The 19,972-nt window shown below is 35.8% G+C and overlaps 1 protein-coding gene across 1 annotated transcript; it reads left to right on the top strand.

The window, feature by feature from the left end:
* Positions 1–17,785: 17,785 nt before the first annotated feature.
* On the top strand, positions 17,786–19,068 carry LOC125354342 (guanine nucleotide-binding protein G(I)/G(S)/G(T) subunit beta-1-like). Its single transcript, XM_048349947.1, is given in 2 exon segments — positions 17,786–18,234; positions 18,237–19,068. Coding segments are annotated over 2 exon segments (999 nt in total). The 5' UTR covers positions 17,786–17,906; the 3' UTR covers positions 18,908–19,068.
* The last annotated feature ends 904 nt before the right edge of the window (positions 19,069–19,972 follow it).

The following is a 19,972-nucleotide window of genomic DNA, read 5'->3' on the forward strand; positions in this document are numbered from 1 at the left end:
TTTTATTTATTTCTGTACCTTTTGTCGTGTATGTGAGTTTATTTGATTTGGAGAGGGAAAGGGGAAGCACAGAACTAGTGGGACAAAAGGTGAATTAAGGAACCCGTGATACTCAGTAGACACTATGTTAAAAATGAATTATACAACTTGGGGGAGGAGCATCAAGAAGAAAAACTCAGGGAGAAAAAGAGAAAAGTTGATATTGTTTAAAAAGAAATCTAGCCCTCAGTAGACGAATGGATCAGGAAAATGTGGTACATTATACACAATGGAATTTTATGCCTCTATCAGTAAAAATGGCATTGCCCCATTCATAAGGAAATGGAAGGACTTGGAAAAAATTATAGGAAGTGAAGTGAGCCAGACCCAAAGAAACATGGACTCTATGGTCTCCCACATAGGGAATAATTAGCACAGGTTTAGGCTAGTCACAGCAGAGGATCACAGAGCCCAATAGCTATAACGTTATGAACACATAAGATGATGCTAAGTGAAATGAACTCCATGTTATGGAAATGACTGTTATATCACTGTAGTAATTACTTTCAACATGCCTTGTGAAACTGTAGCACCTATTATTGATGATCCTCTTGTATCCCCTTCCTGTGGTTGTACCTGCACTATCTCTTTATAATATCTAAATACATTGGAAATCGTGTATACTGGTATTAGAATTAGGAAACTGAAAGGGAATACCAAAATTGAGAGACACATGGTAAAAAGACAAATGACTACAAAAGCAATACTTGCAAAACTGTTTGGTGTAAATCAACTGAACAACTCATGGGGGGAAAGGGAAAGGGAGAGGAGGGAGGGGAGAATGAGGGAGAAGGTCACAAACAGTATAAGAAATGTATACAATGGCTAACATATGAAAATGTATCCTCTCTACATCAGAGTGACAATAAAAATTAAAAAAAATAAATCTACCTAATACATGATTAGGTAATTTTAACCCCTCTGTACATCACCTTTACAGTATATATTTTTAAAGAGAATATAAGACCTCAGTCTCACTGTGTGAATACCTGTATATATCAAATCCTAGTGGATATTTTGTCTTTTACCATCCAGAATATTTATTTTATGAAGGACATCATACAGCCTATGTTTCTTTGGATCTGACTTAGTTAATATTTTTTCAAGTCTTTCCATTATCTTGAATGGTACAATGTCATTCTCTATAATGGAGGAGTAGAATTCCATTGTGTATATTATATACCACAGTTTTTGATACATTCATTCATGGAGGGGTACCACGGTCGTTCCATATCCTGGCTATGGTAAACAACACTGTAATGCATAGCCTCAAACAATGAGCTGCAATTGGATCAAAACTATCAACACATGCAACATTGTAACTACTAAGAGGAACGTGGGGAAACTCTACAAGGCCTAGACAATCATTTGCTGATTAAGAAATGGATTGCTCAAGAAACAAAGCAAGAATTAGCAAATAGAAATTCATCAAATTAAAAATCATGAACATCAGAAATAACAATTAGCAGATTCAAAAGACATTCCATAGAATGTAAGAAAATTTTCACCAGCCCTTAAATAGTAAAATGATTGATATCTCAAATATATAACCAACTCAACAAACAAAACAGCCTATAAACAAAACTTTAATTAACAATTGGCAAACAATTGAACAGACAGTTCTCAGAACAAATATACATGGCTGAGAGATCATGAAGAAATGGTCATAAGCTTTAACCATGAAGGAAATAGAAATAAATTTATATACTAGATTCAGTCTTAGTCAGAACATTAATCATAAGGAGAACAAATATTGACAAATGCTAACAAAGATATGGTAGGAATGGAAGCTTGTTCATTTTGTTGGTGAGACTACAAATTAGTTTTCCACTATGTACAAATATTGCTTAAAATAATTTAATTTCATCCTTTAGGAACATGATTTCTGGCTCTATCACTCTTGGACACATATCCAAGGGAGAATATATTTATACACAATTAACATAACAGCATACACCCACGTTTATCAATTTTTTGTTCACAGTTGACAAACCGTACCATGAACTGACATGCCTCTCAATTTAAGAATGAATAAATTTTTGTGCATATATACCATGAAATATTATTCAACACTAAAGAAAGATTAACTTATTTCATTTGAAGGAAAATATTGAGAACTGGAGATCCCCATTTTGAGCAGTTAAGTGAAGACTTAAAAATCAGGTATAATATATTTTTGCTCATTTGTGGAAAATATACCAAAATATACAGAATATATTAAAATATTACATAATTTTCAAAAGGTTACTGAGTTAGGGGACTCAGTAGAATCACGGAGAGAAAAAAGAAGAGACACTGGAATGTGAAGAGTATTGAAATATCACACACACACACACACACACAGACACACACACACACACACACACACACACACACACACACCACACACACCAGTATAATAACCCAATAAACACAGGTTAAGACATGAGGATGACTTGGATGTTGTTGGCTCACTTCTGTAATCCTAACTACTCAGAATGCTGAGATCTGAGTATCATAGTTCATAGTCAGCCAGGGCAAGAAAGGTCAAGAGACTCGTATCTCCAATAAACTACTCAGAAAGGGCCAAAAGTGGTGCTGTTGCCCAAGTAGTATAGCGCAACCCTTGAGCAAAGAGAAGCTTAGGGACAGAGCCCAGTACCTGAGTTCAAGCCCTAGGAAAGGAAACAAAAGTAATGAGGATGAAAAAGGAAAACATTAGAAAGGAGGGGATGGAAAATATTCGAACTGTATGCATCTATTAAATCATTGCAATGGAATCCGCTAGTGTTATTATGTATTATGCATGGTAATTAAAAATTTTATTTAGGGTCTGTATTGTGATCTTGATTATTTTCCCTGTACAGTACATCTTTTAGGATTTTCTGTAAAGCTGGTTTCTTGGAGATATATTGTTTCAGGTTTTCCTTACTGTGGAAGACTTTTATTTGACCTTTGGTTATGAATGAGAGTTTAGCTGGGTACAGTATTCTTGGTTGGTAGTTATTTTTATTTAGGGTTTGGCATACCTCATTCCAGGATCTCCTTGCTTTCATGGTCTTTGCTGAGAAGTCTGGGGTATTTTTGATTGCTTTTCCTTTATATGTGATTGTTTTTTTTCTCCCTAACAGCTTTAAGGATTCTTTCATTGGACTCTATTGATCCTGTTTTGATCACAAAGTGTTGTTGGGATGTCCTGTTCTGGTCTGGTCAGTTTGGAGTTCTAAAATGCTTCTTGTATCTGTATAGGCCTATCCTTCTGGATATTTGGGAAGTTCTTGGGTAGTATTCTGTTAAATAGGTTGCCTATTCCATTAACTACTTTTTCCAGTTTTTCCTCAATACCTATTAGCCTTAAATTGGGCCTCCTGATTGTGTCTTGGAGCTCCTGGAGTGATCTGATTTGTCGACTGGATTGGCTTTATATTGATTTTTGATCCTTCTCCATAGATTTTAGGGAATCTTCAGCTCCTGAGATTCAATCCTCTGCTTTGGTTAGTCGGGACTGTAGGCTAGCTACTTGATTTCGAATCTCTTTTCCTTCTGACTGGTCTTTCCTGAGCCCAATAGCTATACCCTTATGAACACATAAGATGATGCTAAGTGAAATGAACTCCAGTTTATGGAAATGATTATTATATTACTGTTGTAACTACTTTCAACGTGCTATGTGTAACTGTAGGTTCTATTATTGATGATCTTCTTGTATTCCTCTTCCTGTGGTTGTACCTGCACTATCTCTGTATCTTATCTGAGTACATTGGAAACCATGTATACTGGTATTAGAACTAGGAAACTGAAAGGGAATACAAAAATTGAGACACAAAGGGTAAAAAACACAAACAACTACAAAAGCAATACTTACAAAACTGTTTGGTGTAAATGAACCGAACAACTCTTTGGGGGGAAGGGAAAGGGGGAAGGGGGAGCGGGGAATGAGGGAAGAGGTAACAAACAGTAAAAGAAATGCATCCAATCCCTAACATATGAAACTGTAACCTCTCTGTATATCAGTTTCAAAATAAAAGAAAAGAATTTTAAAGATTAAAAATATATATGGAATATAATTTCCTGAAACAAAACTTTTAATGATATAAACTATATATATATGATGTTATAAATGCATGTATAAATGATAACAATTAATAATTATTGACTCTTCAGCAAATGCCAGCTACCCTACTGATTCATGTAAATACTTTTAATTAACACTAAGTATCTTAGTATTATTTCAAATTTTGAAAAAAAAAAACTTATGAAGTAGGTATTATGATTACTTTTATATTAAAAGAAGTAAAACATGGACCACAAGGCAATATACATTTTTCACCTTACAGTTATTAAATAGTTACTGTTTACTAAAGTCAATATTTGAAATTGTAAATGAGGCAATATTTTCTATCATTTATATTCTACCCATATTAAACTATAATAGGTAAGGTGCTGTTAAATTGCTCTTCTATATTCTTTTTTAAAAAAATTTATTGTCAAACTCATGTACTGAGAGGTTACAGTTTCATACATTAGGCATTGGATATATTTCTTGTACTGTTTGTTGCCTTGTCCCTCATGCCCCCCTCCCTCCCCCCTTTCCCTCCCCCCCAGGTGTTCAGTTCACTTACACCAAACAGTTTTGCAAGTATTGCTTTTGTAGTCATTTGTCTTTTTACCCTGTGTCTCTCGATTTTGGTATTCCCTTTCAGTTTCCTAGTTCTAATACCAGTACACATGGTTTCCAATGTACTCAGATAAGATACAGAGATAGTGCAGGTACAACCACAGGAAGGGGATACAAGAGGCTCATCAATAATAGAAGGTACCATTTCACCTCACATGTTGAAAGTAATTACAACAGTGATATAACAGTCGTTTCCATAACTTAAAGCTACTTGAAAATTCAAAGAATATTATCTAGAACACACATAGATGTTTTATTTATTGTAGCAGTTCTGTGCAGTAAGAAACAGAATGACAATCATAGCATATTGTACCAAATTTAATAACAAACTACGATTACATGGAGAGCTATTACATACACTAACACTGAATGAACATTCTGATTAAGTTCTTTTATCCTCTCCCCCAAGGAATCTTCACTAACAGTATGATTTTGTAAATTATTCTTGCTTTTATCTATGAAGAGTTAACATGTCTCTGTAAGCCATTTTTGCTGTAAAATACATGCCCTACCAATTTTCCCTGTCGTCTTTGCACAGAATGTCCACTGAAACACCAGTATGCCTAAAGGACAGAATGATACCAAGTGAAATTTTGATATTTATGTTTAATCCACAACTTCTGCAAAGATAAGGTTTTAAACCATTCTGGTGATTCAATGACAATAATTATATCAGGAATACTATGTGGCCAATCCAGGTGACAGAATTTTCAAGAATACAATATTATAGAAACAAATTGAGTTTTCAGGAAATGAAAGCGATAAGCATAGTTTGTTTAAGGGAAGCAAGAATAGGAATTATGGAAAGAGGATCGTGGTTTTCGCCTATATTACCAAATAATAGAATTATAGTTCTATGGCTTTTAAATGAGATTTTTAATGTGAAAGCTTGTCTCATGAAGAAACATTTAAAATATTAATGTTTGAGGATGATGTCATTTTAAAATAAGACCATGCCTTTCAAAAGAGGCAAAAAGCAATCTCAGTCAAATGAGACATTAGAATGCCAGAACTTGTATGTCAACTATCAAAAGTGGAAAACAGAACCATGTCTGCAGCTTACCCTATATTTTACCACTATTTTATATTGGGACTATTGTGGTATGATAGCTTATTTTTTCAAAAATATTTGTTATTGTTATTTATTATTGTAATTATCTTCACCATCATTGTTCTCATCATCATTACTATTATTTGTGTCTTGCTTTCTAGGCTCTGCACATGCCAGGCAAACATTCTACCACTGAGTACCAGTACCATGACATATTTATTATGATCCAAAGTTAAGGGAAAGTTTTGTTTCCGTATGTTTTCTTAGCCAAGGATGGATTAAATGTTAGAGGACTAAATTGACAACATTCATATTATAAATGACTCACTTGTTTTACAGATGATAGAAAATAGTATGCAGAATTGTGAAGACATGCTGTCTCTCATATCTGTAGTCCCTGGTAATTCTACCAGTGTTAAGCCAGGTCGACCTTTAGTGGGATGCCTCCTATATCTTTAGAGTCCTAAACTGGTTGATTTTAAGATGTGCAAATTGTTGCATAACTCTAGCCCAACCAAACTCAGTCTCTTTGCTCTTAGTAGAGGAAATCAGAGAGAGAGTGAGTAGATTGGCTATGAAATGAGTTTTCTCTTGCTGAGAAGCCAGGGTTGGTTCACATGTATGGAGAACCAGAGGGCAGTGTCTGAAAGACAAATGTAACATCAACTGAAAGAAATCAAATCACTACCACAGCCCTATGACCAAAAGAACCTGGATTATGCCTGACCTACATGAGCAAGTATCCACAGTCCTCCCAGGAATCTCTAGAATGAGCTGAGTTTGCAGATTAATACAGTCTAAGTAATGAATTCAAATTTAACAGATAACCAAATGTCACTTATAAAAGTAAGACAGTTTCAGTTTCAAGCTACCTTTACAATTTTTCAAAACTCAAATATCTGTATAATTTAGAAGTGCATTTTAATGCCTGAAAAACTGAAGTGTTAGGGAAACACAGAACTTTTATAACTTCAAAATGAATCTTGTTGTAAATCTCCTAAAATTAAATTAAAAGTTCAGTTTTAAAATATTTTATGAAATGAATACATGTATTCAATGAACAGCTTTAAACAGATATATTTAATAAGGATAGATACTTTCTAATGCAATCGAATCATTTTTTTCAAGACTTAATACATATAAAATGTTTTAAAATGCATTGTAAAATGTATCACTGCCAACTTTTACATTGATTTTTTTTTTTTTTTTTTGGCCAGTCCTGGGCCTTGGACTCAGGGCCTGAGCACTGTCCCTGGCTTCTTCCCGCTCAAGGCTAGCACTCTGCCACTTGAGCCACAGCGCCGCTTCTGGCCGTTTTCTGTATATGTGGTGCTGGGGAATCGAACCTAGGGCCTCGTGTATCCGAGGCAGGCACTCTTGCCACTAGGCTATATCCCCAGCCCTTTTACATTGATTTTATTTAATTATCAAGAATATACTAACTGTGTATTTCTTGATATGTCTTTATTCCAAGCCCCATTTTATTAGAATAAGAGCTTAAAATTCTATTAATTAATGAGGGGACTTTGATGATGCATATTTTTATTCTCTTGTAGCATTTTATTAAGATTATTTTAGATACTATCTCAAACTTATAATCTTTCAACATTAAGAATTCAATGTCTCTGGCTGGCCCCTGGTAGCTCACACCTGTAATATTAGCTACTCAGGAGACTAAGATCTGAGGATCATGGTTTGAAGCCAATGTGAGCAGAAAAAGCCATGAATTTTATTGGAGAGATCCAATAAAATACTAAAAAAAAAAAAAAAAAAAAAGCCAAAAGTGGCACTATGGCTCAAATGGTGGAACAGTAGCCTTAAGCACAAAGAGGCACAGAGACAGCGCCCAGGCCGAGTTCAAACGCCAGACTGAAAAATTAAAAAAAAAAAAAAAAAGAAAAGAATTGGATGTCTCCTATCTAAATATGTACTAGGGCTTTTACATTAAAGATAAAATATATAGATTTCATTTTATTCAATAATAATACATCAAAAATAACAAATTATAATTTTGTTAGACAAAATTATGAATAAATACAAATAGAAAATTTGTATTTAGCTCACATATGCTATGTAAGAATACATATTCATGCACAGTGTATTATTTATGTAAGTTTAAAAGTTTCCTCTTATACGTGGAAATGTTTTATTACATAGATGTTCTGCTGAGACATTGTTATTGTAATGTAATATTATCAGCATGGAATTGGGAGCCTGATTGGATAGTGTTGACTCAGAGCACACCTAATTTTGGCTGTGTAGCATTTGGGAACTCTCACACCAGTTAGGTATTAGTTACATTTAAAGTAAGGGGAATAAAGTCCATAAACATTTGCCCTAACAGCTTTGAGTATTTTTTCCTTGCACTCTGCTGAAGCTGTTTTGATCACAATGTGTCGGTGGGACATCCTATTCTGGTCTGGTCGATTTGGAATTTTATGCCTCTATCAGAAAGAATGATATTGCCCCATTTGTAAGGAAATGGAAGGACTTGGAAAAAATTATACTAAGTGAAGTGAGCATGACCCAAAGAAACATGGACTCTATGGTCTCCCTTATTGGGAATAATTAGTACAGGTTTAGGCAATTCATAACAGAGCATCAAAAAGCCCAATAGCTATACCCTTATGAACACATAAGATGATGCTAAGAGAAATGAACTCCATGTTGTGGAAACAATTGTTATATCACAGTTGTAACTACTTTCAACGTACTATGTTTATCTGTAGCTTTTATTATTGATGGTGTTCTTGTATCACCTTCCTGTGGCTGAACTTACACTATCGCTGTAATCTTATCTGAGTATATTGGAAATAGTGTTTATGGGTATTGGAAGTAGGAAATTCCAAGGGAATACCAAATTTGAGAGACACAGGGTAAAAAAAAGAGAAACAACTACAAAAGCAATACATGCAGAACTGTTTGGTGTAAGTGAACTGAACACCTCCGGGGTCGGGGGGAAGAGAAAAGGGGGGAGGGAAGGGGGTATGAGGGACAAGGTAACAAAGAGTACAAGAAATGTATCCAATGCCTAACATATGAAACTGTAACCTCTATGTACATCAGTTTTATAATAAAAACTTAAAAAATAAAAAAAAATAAAGTAAGGGGAAAATCCAGGCCTTAGTTAGGGTGCTTTTGAGAAGTGTAATAATTAATATATACAAAGTTAGAATGATAAGTATCAAAAAACCAAGCACTATATTGGATATTTTAATAAGAAAATAATTCAGCTTCCATGACTTAAGCTATATGCTTAGCCATCCTTCCATTCTATAGAAAGAGGATCTTAGTGTTCTCAGTTCCCAAGGCTGATCTTGGATGTCTTTATTAACCATGAATCATTTTGCTAAAAATTAGGTCTAACTATGTATTACCTATCTATCATTTATCAATGTATTTGTAAATATAAGCATATATGCTCATTCTGTACATACATATATTTCAGTTTGGGGGGCTGAACACTGGCTCATCCAACAATCCAAGCACTAATTTGTACCACTGAACAATGCCTGATTGTTTTATTGAATGATTGACTATTTTTGCTTTTCCCGGGGTTTGAACTCAGAGCCCAGCCTCTGTCTCTGAGTCTCTCTGTGCTCAAGACAAGCGCTATACCCCTTGACCCACAGTGCGAGTTCTGGCTTTTTCCTGAGTAATTTATTGGAGATAAAAGTCTCAAGTACTTTCCTGCCCAGGCTGGCTATAAACTGAGATCTGCAGATCTCAGATCTCAGTAGCTAGAATTATAGTTGTGTGTTGCCAGCACCTGGCATAGTCCCTCATTTGTTTACATAACTGTCAGTATCATCCCAGGCCTTTATCCTCCCTCCCCCATAAATCAATTAGACCTACCTTTGATAACAATGTCTTTCTTAAATAGTTCTTTTTCTCTTTATGATTTCCTTTCATGAGAGTACGCTATCGATATGTTTAAATTAACCTCGATTGCAAACTTGGAATGAAACCAATTTGATCATATGAGATATTTTAAATGTATTATTGAATAACTTCTATAAAAATCCTATAAAAATTATGGTCATGTTTGTTACCAAAACTGTCCTCTAGTTTGTTTTTTCCCTCAGTTTTCAAGTTGTGTCCTGGCTTACTTTTGATATCAGTGTGGAACTGAGTTTAATGAATGAATTTGGAAGCTTTCTTTACCTTTTTATTTTAACAAGTAATTTGAGTATCAGTCTTGTTGAATTCAGCAGTGAATTCCTCTAGTCTTAGGTGCTTTGTTTTTTGTGTTCTTGTTGAGAAATGTTTTATTATTGCTTCAATATCATTGTTGAGTATAGATTACTTAAATTGCTTGTATTTTCTTGGTTCATTTTTTGATTGGTTATATGTACCTAAGAATTTGTCTTTTTATTTCTACATTTTCTAAAGAAATTCTAAAAGCAAAGATTCAGTGATTTCAACTTACTATAAAAGATCATTGGTTGGGTGGTTTAAACAAGAAACATTCATTTGTCACAATTGAAGCCTGGGAAAGGGCAACCTAGTTTTTGATGAAAGTCTATTTCCTGAATTGTAGACAGCCAAATACCTGCTGAGAGAGAAAGAGGTAGACAGAGACAAAGGCAGAGATAGAGATAATCTCTCCTGTTATGTATTATTAATTCACTAATCCCATTCATGAGTAGCCTTATGAGTAATTTATCTCTTAAATTTCTAAACCCAAATATCAACTAGCATGTTTTATAAGAAATATGTTTTTCTTCTACTTTCCAAGGTTTAATTTCAGTCTATAGAAAATAAGTCAACAGTTCAATTTCCATGAGGATAAGCAAATGAAAATACACTATACAGAAACAAAATATATACAAAATGCATGCATATAACTGATTTTATCAAAGATGTCATTATAATTGAGGGACTATAGCAAGAGATAGTGATGGACTAGCTAGTGACTACTGCCATGACAGTCAGGCATACAGAATAAAATAAAACTTTATATTCATTCTAGTAGTAAATAGCCAAAATATAAACAAGGAAAGTTTTACAATGTAAAAATGCAGAGCATATTTACTTCTTCAAAGCAAATAAAAATTCTCAAACAAAACACAAAATAACAAATCAAAGAAGAAATTTTATGAATTTGGGTGTATTAAAGTGAAAACACACAAGACACCAAAATAATTCATAGCCCTTTGACAGATGAGATCTTCTCTAATTATAGGCAAGAATCTTTGTTAGTAGAGCTACCTCACTGGAATTCACCTAATTTCTGCACAGCCTGACATAGAAAACACATGACCAAGTGGAAACACCACAAAAAACGGGTTTGCTTCTCTTCAAAAGTGGAAAATAGAGAATGAAGAGCCCAAGGTCTATGACCTCAGAAATCAGTCAACACCTATTTAAATCAATACACTAACTTATCCATCACAATTTTAAAGAGACACTAATATAAGGTTTTGATGACCCAACTATAGAGTTAACTATGTCAACAGAAACTTGATGCATAAACTGCATTTCTAACAAAATATTACTTGGTCCTGATCCTAGTTATTAAGTATGAACTATTAAATAACTTGTCAATTAAAATGTTAGCTTTATACTACTAAATCAAATCACTAAAGACAATATTATAGAGTAAAACAAGTACAGCTAAGATAGTAATAATTTTTCAGAATCAAATTTGCTGGCTTTTCAAAGAAAATTTTTTCAGCAAGACTAAAATCCAAAGTTATCAATAATTTTAATCTAATTGTAAAGATATATCCAAACAAGTATAAAAACATATGTTATGGTTAATTTTTCCTTTAAAAATATTTCTCTTAATTTTCATGACATGTAAGACATCAATATCAAGGGAGTTACAAAACAAAATATTGCACTTGGAAGCATACAAGATATTTTAAAACTTTGGTATAAAGATGAGTTAAATGCTCAATGTTCAATAAAACAGACATAGGGACAGAAATTTTACAGCCTGATGGTCACTTTTCTATTTATATAATTTTTTATTTAATAAGAAATTAAAATTATTTCTCTTGAACTGTAGTGGAAAGATGAGAGGTGATGGAAAGAAATGTCTACAGAGTCTCAGATTCTTATGATTATCAATTCAGATTCTTTTGATTGTTAGAAAATGCTAGGTAGCAAGCATTCTTCAATAAAATAAAACTTCAATTAACATTAATAATTCAATGACATAAGCAAGACAAACAACAGAGGTATAGCTCAGTGCTTTCCTAATAGGATTGAAATTGAAAGTCTGGATTCAATCCTTAGAAGTATAAACTGGAGAGAAAGAAAGGAAGAACAAAGGAAGAAATGGAGGAAGGGAGGAAGGAAAGGAGGAAGTTAAAAAGGGAGAGAGAAAGGAAAGAAAAGAAACAGAAGGAGTAAGGGAATAATGTTTTATTTTTTTTAAATTATATTTAAGTAGTTTTACAAAGGAGTTGTTCGACAAATCAGTTTAGAAATGCAATGCATCTTGATCAATGTCACCCCTTTCGTCATTTTCACCCACCCCTCACAACCCATACCTTTCCTCACTTTTCTTAATTTTGTAGCATATACACCAAATTATTGACGGCATGCTACCTGCTTCTTCTCTTCATTCATCTTCTCCTCTCCCTTTGACCCCATCAAAGAAAAGTTTCAAAGTCTATTTAAATACACTCACCTAATAAAGGAAATATAAACAGCACTAAGATTAAGAGGAGAGATTTATTGGAAAAGAAATAAGTGAAATATACTTAAAATTGGATTATTATCAGAAATTATTATCAGAAATAATATTATCTATATTCAAGTTTGTGCTCCCCTGACAATTGAATATAATGGAAATAAACAGACTTTGAAGTTAGAGAAATGTGACCTCTGCCTATCTCTCATAATTTACTCTGCAAATTGACTTGGTCTTTCATGTTTGCAGTTTGGTACATTCACTTATAAAATTCACTCTATAAGCTGAACTCTAGTTTCTAGACTGTAAACATGAGCTACTAAATAGGCTGAAATATATGAATGTATGCATATGTGCATATACATATGTATATATACACATATATATCAAATTGGAATTATATACTAGAATATAAAATTCATATCACTTAAATAATGAAGCTACAATCTTTCTAGCTTAATCATCTCTTACCACATTTTTGAATAGGATGCTTCTCAATGTAGATGACAGCAGAAAACAAGCCTGAAACCCAACAGCTGTTTCTTGGTTGTATATATTTGCAGCTTAGGGGAGGAAGACAGAGAAAGCCACCTTAGAACCTTGAGAGGGGTTTTTGCACTTGGAAACTACCAGGGACTGATGGAGGTAGGTTTTCTTGAATCACATCACGTAGATCCTAGGTTCATGTGTGATAATGTGATTGACCAATTTGTATGACATGATAGGCTGGCAAGTAAATGAAAATGAAACCAGCTAATGTAGGATAAGAAGGAACTATACCTGCTCCTATTGGTAAGGAGATTGGCTATGCAATACTATTTGTGGGGTGAAGCAAGCAGAGAGTTAGCAATTAGAGCACAAAGTTCTTCTGAATTTTACCTTGGATGAAAAGAAAACATGACACTATGCTTTTATTTTAGCCCATGATAAAACTGGTTGCAAAAAGAATCATAAATTGGTGCTGGGAATATGGCCTAGAGCAAAAGTGCTTTCCTCCTTTACATGAAGTCCTGGGTTCAATTCCCCAGCACCACATATACAGAAAACAGCCAGAAGTGGCGCTGTGGCTCAAGTGGCAGAATGCTAGCCTTGAGCAAAAAGAAGCCAGGGACAGTGCTCAGGCCTTGAGTCTAGGCCCCTGGACTGGCAAGAAAACAAACAACAAACAAACAAAACATAGAATCATAAACTGAATAACCTACTAAAACATTCTGTAATGTGTAAAACTATTTAATATGAATTCTACATCTCAACTTGCCTTTCTACTTAAGGTAAAGAAAATGATACTTCTTTGAATATAAAGAGTTTTGTATAATAATTGGTATGTTTAATTTTCTAAGTGATGTATTAAATTTTCTAATTAGTTTTGTAATGAATCCTTCATTAGATCATATGTATTGTAAACTTTTATTATTTTACCCCATTACTTCAAAAATGTCATTTAGTTGTAGATCCCAACAGTTTTCCTAGGGATTTCTTTTCCTTAAGGGATTCCTAACTCATTAAATATCTGTATGTAACTTATTATCACTGTCAATAATTTACCTTTATTTTACTGTTTCAAAGACTTCAAACGTTTTTTGTTTTGTTTTGTTTTTTGCCAGTCCTGGGTCTTGGACTCAGGGCCTGAGCACTGTCCCTGGCTTCTTTTTGCTCAAGGCTAGCACTCTGCCACTTGAGCCAAAGTGCCACTTCTGGCCATTTTGTATATATGCAGTGCTGGGGAATCGAACCCTGGGATTCATGTATACGAGGTAAGCACTCTTGCCACTAGGCCATATTCCCAGCCCTCAAACGATTTTTTAATGGGAGCATTATGAAATTTATAAATTCTGCTCTGCTCTTCAATTATATTCCTAAATAAACTGCATCATACCATTCTTGTACTAAAATTGTTATTATTTTTCTTATGATCCAACAACATGTACTTATTTCCTGTTGCACTGACTTAAAATTAATAAATTTGTCCTACCATCATGTTCATCATTGGCTAGATACTGCATATGCCTACATCATTCCTATACATAGAATATTGTTTAATTACATGGAACTTTATGAGAAAACCCTGAGATACCTTCAACTTAAATTTACAATTTTACACATTTGTTACTATGTCTTTATAAGTATATGGTCCATTCTAGAAAGCACAATATAAATAACATTCTTAATGATTCTCTTTTCCTCAATACCAAGATTTTCTTTTTCATAATTTCCATCTTTTTACTTTTCTGTATGGATTCCACAACTATATGATAAACTTAGTCTGCCATTTTATTCATCAGTAAATCATTTGTGAACCAGGTGTTCTATTAAATGCCTGCACCTCCACCTCTCAGAAGGCAGAGGCAGAAGGACTGCAAGTTCAAGGCCAGCCTAGACTGCATAGGAAGACCTATCTCAAAACAGTAACAAAAAGTAAATTATTTCCAAATCTGTTCAATTAAGTCATTAGAATTTCTTCAACAACTAGTTTTCTGCTTTTTAAATTAATTTTTGATATTGAGAAAGAAGTAGTATTTGTTTAAAAGAATTGTCAAGAATTTTCTTTTAAAATTAACAAAATAATGCATTCATACAAAATAAAACTGTCAAATACATTAAAATTATTTAAAATTCAAGAAGGGCATGTTCTTTCCTGTCTATATACAAACTATTCAAAGCCATGTGTGATTATGTTCACATATTTAAAAAGCCAGTTTAGTTTCATCTACTTTCATATTCCCAAATGTTCCTGATTAAACCAAATGTTTAAGTCACTTGTAATATTTATACACTTGTGTAACTTCAAGAAAACCATTTAATGAGGGAAAGTTGCTTTTGTATTCCTTTGAGACTCTTTCTCCAAAGATCTGTCATCCCCCAAAAGATTCATATTTTACTGATCCTCAAACTACAGTTTCGATTATTTATGTAGAATTAAAAAAAAAAAAAAAAAAAGCAGGGCTGGGAATATGGCCTAGTGGCAAGAATGCTTGCCTCGTATACATGAAGCCCTGGGTTGGATTCCCCAGCATCATATATACAGAAAACGGCCAGAAGTGGCGCTGTGGCTCAAGTGGCAGAGTGCTAGCCTTGAGCAAAAATAAGCCAGGGACAGTGCTCAGGCCCTGAGTCCAAGCCCCAGGACTGGCCAAAAAAAAAAAAAAGAAGAAGAAGCCAGGGACAGTGCTCAGGCCCTGATTCCAAGCCCAGGACTGGCAAAAAAAAAAAAAAAAAAAAAAAAGACTTATTTGAAAAAAAAAAAATAATTTCAGGAATTTTGAAAAAATGGTAAAATTTAAAATGAGTGAAGTTTATGCTTCATTATTTCATAAATCTCTGTGCATACTAACACTTTAATATTCTTACGTGTATGAGCAGGTAAATTCATTTAGTTAAAAACTAGGTCATGTCCAGAAACTAGTAGTTCACATCTGTAATCCTAACTACTCAAAAGATCTGAGGATTTTAGTTCAAAGCCATCCAGAGCAGAAAAGTTTGTGAGACTCTTATCTCCATGGTCACATGGTAGAGCAATACCCTTGAACAAAAGTGGTCAGGGATAGTACCCTAGTCCTGAGTCCCAGCCCAGGACAGGCAAAAAAAGGCAAAGCAAAGCAAAACAAAACATTAGGGCTTTTTTTTTTTTTTTGGTGTATTTTTAAAATAAGTTTTACATATACCCTTTGATATATTGATTCACTAAGTTTTCTTTTCTCTAATCACATTTTTTTTCTGTTCACACTCCAATAAGTCCAGTTCCGTCTAGTTTTCTTTCATAATCTCTGTGAATTCTGTTGTCTTGATTAAACCCTCTGCAATATGAAGTACAATCTTTGTACAAACCAACAAGTGCTAAGGTGATAGCATCTCTGTTTCATGTGCCAGTACCATGATGATCCTGACCACCTGACTTCCACCATCAAGGACACTTCAATGGACAATAATTGTCCCTTCTTAAGGGTCATTCTTGTGTAACTCTAAAGAGATTAAATTGAAGCATACCCAAGAAGTTTTTGTTGTTATATATTGCTTTAGTATTGATAATACCAATCTTTAGACTTTGGTGGAATATAAGAACTTTCTGTCTTCTGTGTTTTTATTTGTTCTCTTAAATAAAGATTCTCTTAGACACAAATGACATAACCACAAGAATGAGTATATTTAAGTGAATTACTTCTCATTTTCTTATTAAGAATAGCTAAGGAATACAAATTATTAAAATGTAAATGCATGAATTGTACAAGTCTAATGTATAATTACTGTATTCAGCTTTGCCCAGGACATATTTTAGTTATCAGAAATGTCATGATTATTCAGTCACCTGAAGGAAATTAGTATAATTTTACATCACAGCTATTCTTGTGACTATGAAATATAAAGAACAAGATGTTTGAGATACAAATAAATGAAATAAACATTCATGTTTTCACACTTATTCTGTCTTGACCATACTATTCTGTTTTATGTTAAATTCATAAACACAATTATTCAAGAATGAACAAATAAGAAAGAAAAGAAAAAAAACACAGGCAGAATTTGTAAGGAAACATGAGATCTTTATTTACTCTTAATCCAGCAATACAATATAATGTAAACTTTCAGGCTAGTTTGTGTTAAGATGGTGTTCCAAGTATTAATGGGCTCAGACCAATTAAAACACCTTTTATTCATGTAAAAGGATATAAGCCAACTATAACATAATGTAAAAAAAAAATCTAATTTGCCACATATTTGTACCTGAGGAATACTGGCAACCCTCAGCCATTTTTCTTTCTGATTACATGGTAGAATGGGAGCTATGGCTTCTGCATGAAGAAATATTGTAATGTACACTACTTGCAAGGGAAAAAAGTAAAAATTGAAATGATCAGCATAAGTTCTACTAATAAAGTTTAAACATTAGAAGTTGAACCATTATACATCAGGAACTTTCTGTTTCAAAAATAAACACATTCAGGGGCTGGGAATGTGGTTTAGTGGTAGAGTGCTTGCCTAGCATGCATGAAGCCCTGGGTTCGATTCCTGAGCACCACATAAACAGAAAAAGCCAGAAGTGGCACTGTGGCACAAGAGGTAGAGTGATAGCAAAAAGAAGCCAGGGACACTGCTCAGGCCTTGAGTTCAATCCCCTAGAACTGGCCAAAAATAAAAATAAACACATTCAATAAAAGATTGGGCAGGCGTGGGGTTTCCCGAGGCTGCGGGCAGGGGCAGCCGCGCCCATCCCAATGGCTGGAGGCCTCTGAGGGCGGGGGTGGGGGGGGTGGGGGGGTGGGGGGGGTGGGGGGGTGGGAGACGACGGCGGCGGCGGGCGGCGAGGGCAGCGGGCCAGGACTGGAGCAGCCGCCGCGCGTACCTGACCAGCCTCGCCGGCTCTGCCCTGGGGCCGCGATCGCTAGGACCAGGCGGCAGCGGCGTGGGCCAGTCAGGCTCAGCATAGGTGTGACAAACTCACATGTGCTGGGGACAAGACCAGAAGCAACTCTGAATTAAGATCGTTGGTTCTGAGGAGCCTCTAGAGCAGAGACCTGAAGATGAGTGAGCTCGCTCAGCTGCGGCAGGAGGCCAAGCAACTGAAGAACCAGATTAGAGATGCTCCAAAAGCGTGTGCAGATGCAACTCTCTCGCAGATCACAAACAACATTGACCCAGTGGGAAGAATCCAGATGCGTACCAGGAGGATACTGCGCGGGCACCTGGCCAAGATCTATGCCATGTTTTGGGGCACAGACTCCAGACTTCTTGTCAGCGCCTCCCAGGATGGAAAACTCATCATTTGGGACAGTTACACCACAATCAAGGTCCACGCCATCACTCTGCGCTCCTCCTGGGTCATGACCTATGCCCCTTCTGGGAACTATTTGGCTGCGGAGGCCTGGACAACATTTGCTCCATTTACAACCTGAAAACACGCGAAGGGAATGTCCGTGTGAGTTGTGAGCTGGCAGGACATACAGGTTACCTGTCCTGCTGCCTATTCCTGGATGACAATCAGATCGTCACCAGTTGTGGAGATGCCACATGTGCTCTGTGGGACATAGAGACCACGTTTACTGGACATACTGGAGACGTCATGAGCCTGTCTCTCGCTCCTGACACCAGACTGTTTGTCTCTGGTGCTTGTGACACTTCCTCCAAGCTCTGGCATGTCAGAGAAGGAATGTGCAGACAGACCTTCACAGGCCACGAGTCTGACATCAATGCCATCTGTTTCTTTCCAAATGGCAATGCATTTGCCACTGCCTCAGATGATGCCACATGCAGGCTGTTTGACCTCGGTGCAGACCAAGAGCTCATGACCTATTCCCACGACAACATCATGTGTGGGATAACCTCTGTCTCCTTCTCCAAGAGTGGATGCCTTCTCCTCGCTGGGTACGACGACTTTAACTGCAATGTCTGGGACGCACTCAAAGCCGACAGAGCAGGTGTCTTGGCTGGACACGACAACCGCGTCAGCTGCCTGAGGGTGACTGATGATGGCATGGCTGTGGCAACAGGGTCTTGGGACAGCTTTCTCAAGATCTGGAACTAACGCTACTAGCAGGTGAACGCCAGGGTGACTGGAAGACCATTCCACCCTCGAAGCGAGACAGCGATAGCATATCCTATCCGACCATCCTAACGCGGCACCCACACCTCCCCTCAGAACCTCAAAGGGCAAGATCTCTTCTCCTTTCACTTACTGCTGAAACCAAGAGAAGGATCTCCACGCTGTAAATTAAAACAATTTGTGCATTCCTTCCGGGGCCATTGTCTTTGTTTTCTTTTTTTTGTCTTGGATGAATTTTAAAAGGAAATACTACAATAAAAATGTTAACCAGAAGGTAAACTGGAGTGTAATTGTGAGACAGACACGCCTTTTCAATAGTTCATTTGGACTTTAGATCAGTGATCTTGTTTTGTGGCTTTTTTTATCCTGTAGTTTGTTTTAAGTATCAAGATATGTTTGTAGCAGGATTTTGGAAGCACTCACATTTTCTTTTTACCTATATTCCTTTCTGTTCAATAAGTAAACAGACCAGAGCCTGGGCTGGGTCTTTGACATTGTCAGTGATGCAGTTTAGACCCTGGCTTCTCATTTCTGTCTCCCATCACAGATGACAGTGGCACACACACGGCATAGTGGAAGAGATGAGCTCAGATACAGAACAACCAAGCACTGGCCGTGGTGGTCAGCGGTGCTTGGCCAGAGTCCTTTCCCCTCTCTGACCTGTCCCCCACTGTCCATTTTGGCTTCTGCTCTCACCTTGGGTTTCCTGTGAAGTTGGAGGGAAGTTTGTAATCCCCTAACACTACCCCACCCCTGCTGTCAGGAGCCCGTCCTCCAGAGAGGTGCCTGTCCTGTACTTGGATAATCAGTCGGTTATTTGAGTATGAAACAATGTACAAATCAATGTCTTGAAAATAATGATCTCAGACTTTCTAAGTTAAATTTAAAAAAAAATGATTGTTTTCCATATTGGGTGGGTTTACTCTTAGAATCGCATGCTGTAGAAAGGCTCAAAAGTGCACATAGGACTCAATCCTTAGATGTTCCTTTTCTTTTAAGAAATAACCTCTTAAAGTTGTAACTGTGGCGGCTCTGTCCACTTACTTA

Source organism: Perognathus longimembris, chromosome 7, assembly GCF_023159225.1.
Source record: "Perognathus longimembris pacificus isolate PPM17 chromosome 7, ASM2315922v1, whole genome shotgun sequence".
Taxonomy (NCBI): Eukaryota; Metazoa; Chordata; class Mammalia; order Rodentia; family Heteromyidae; genus Perognathus; species Perognathus longimembris.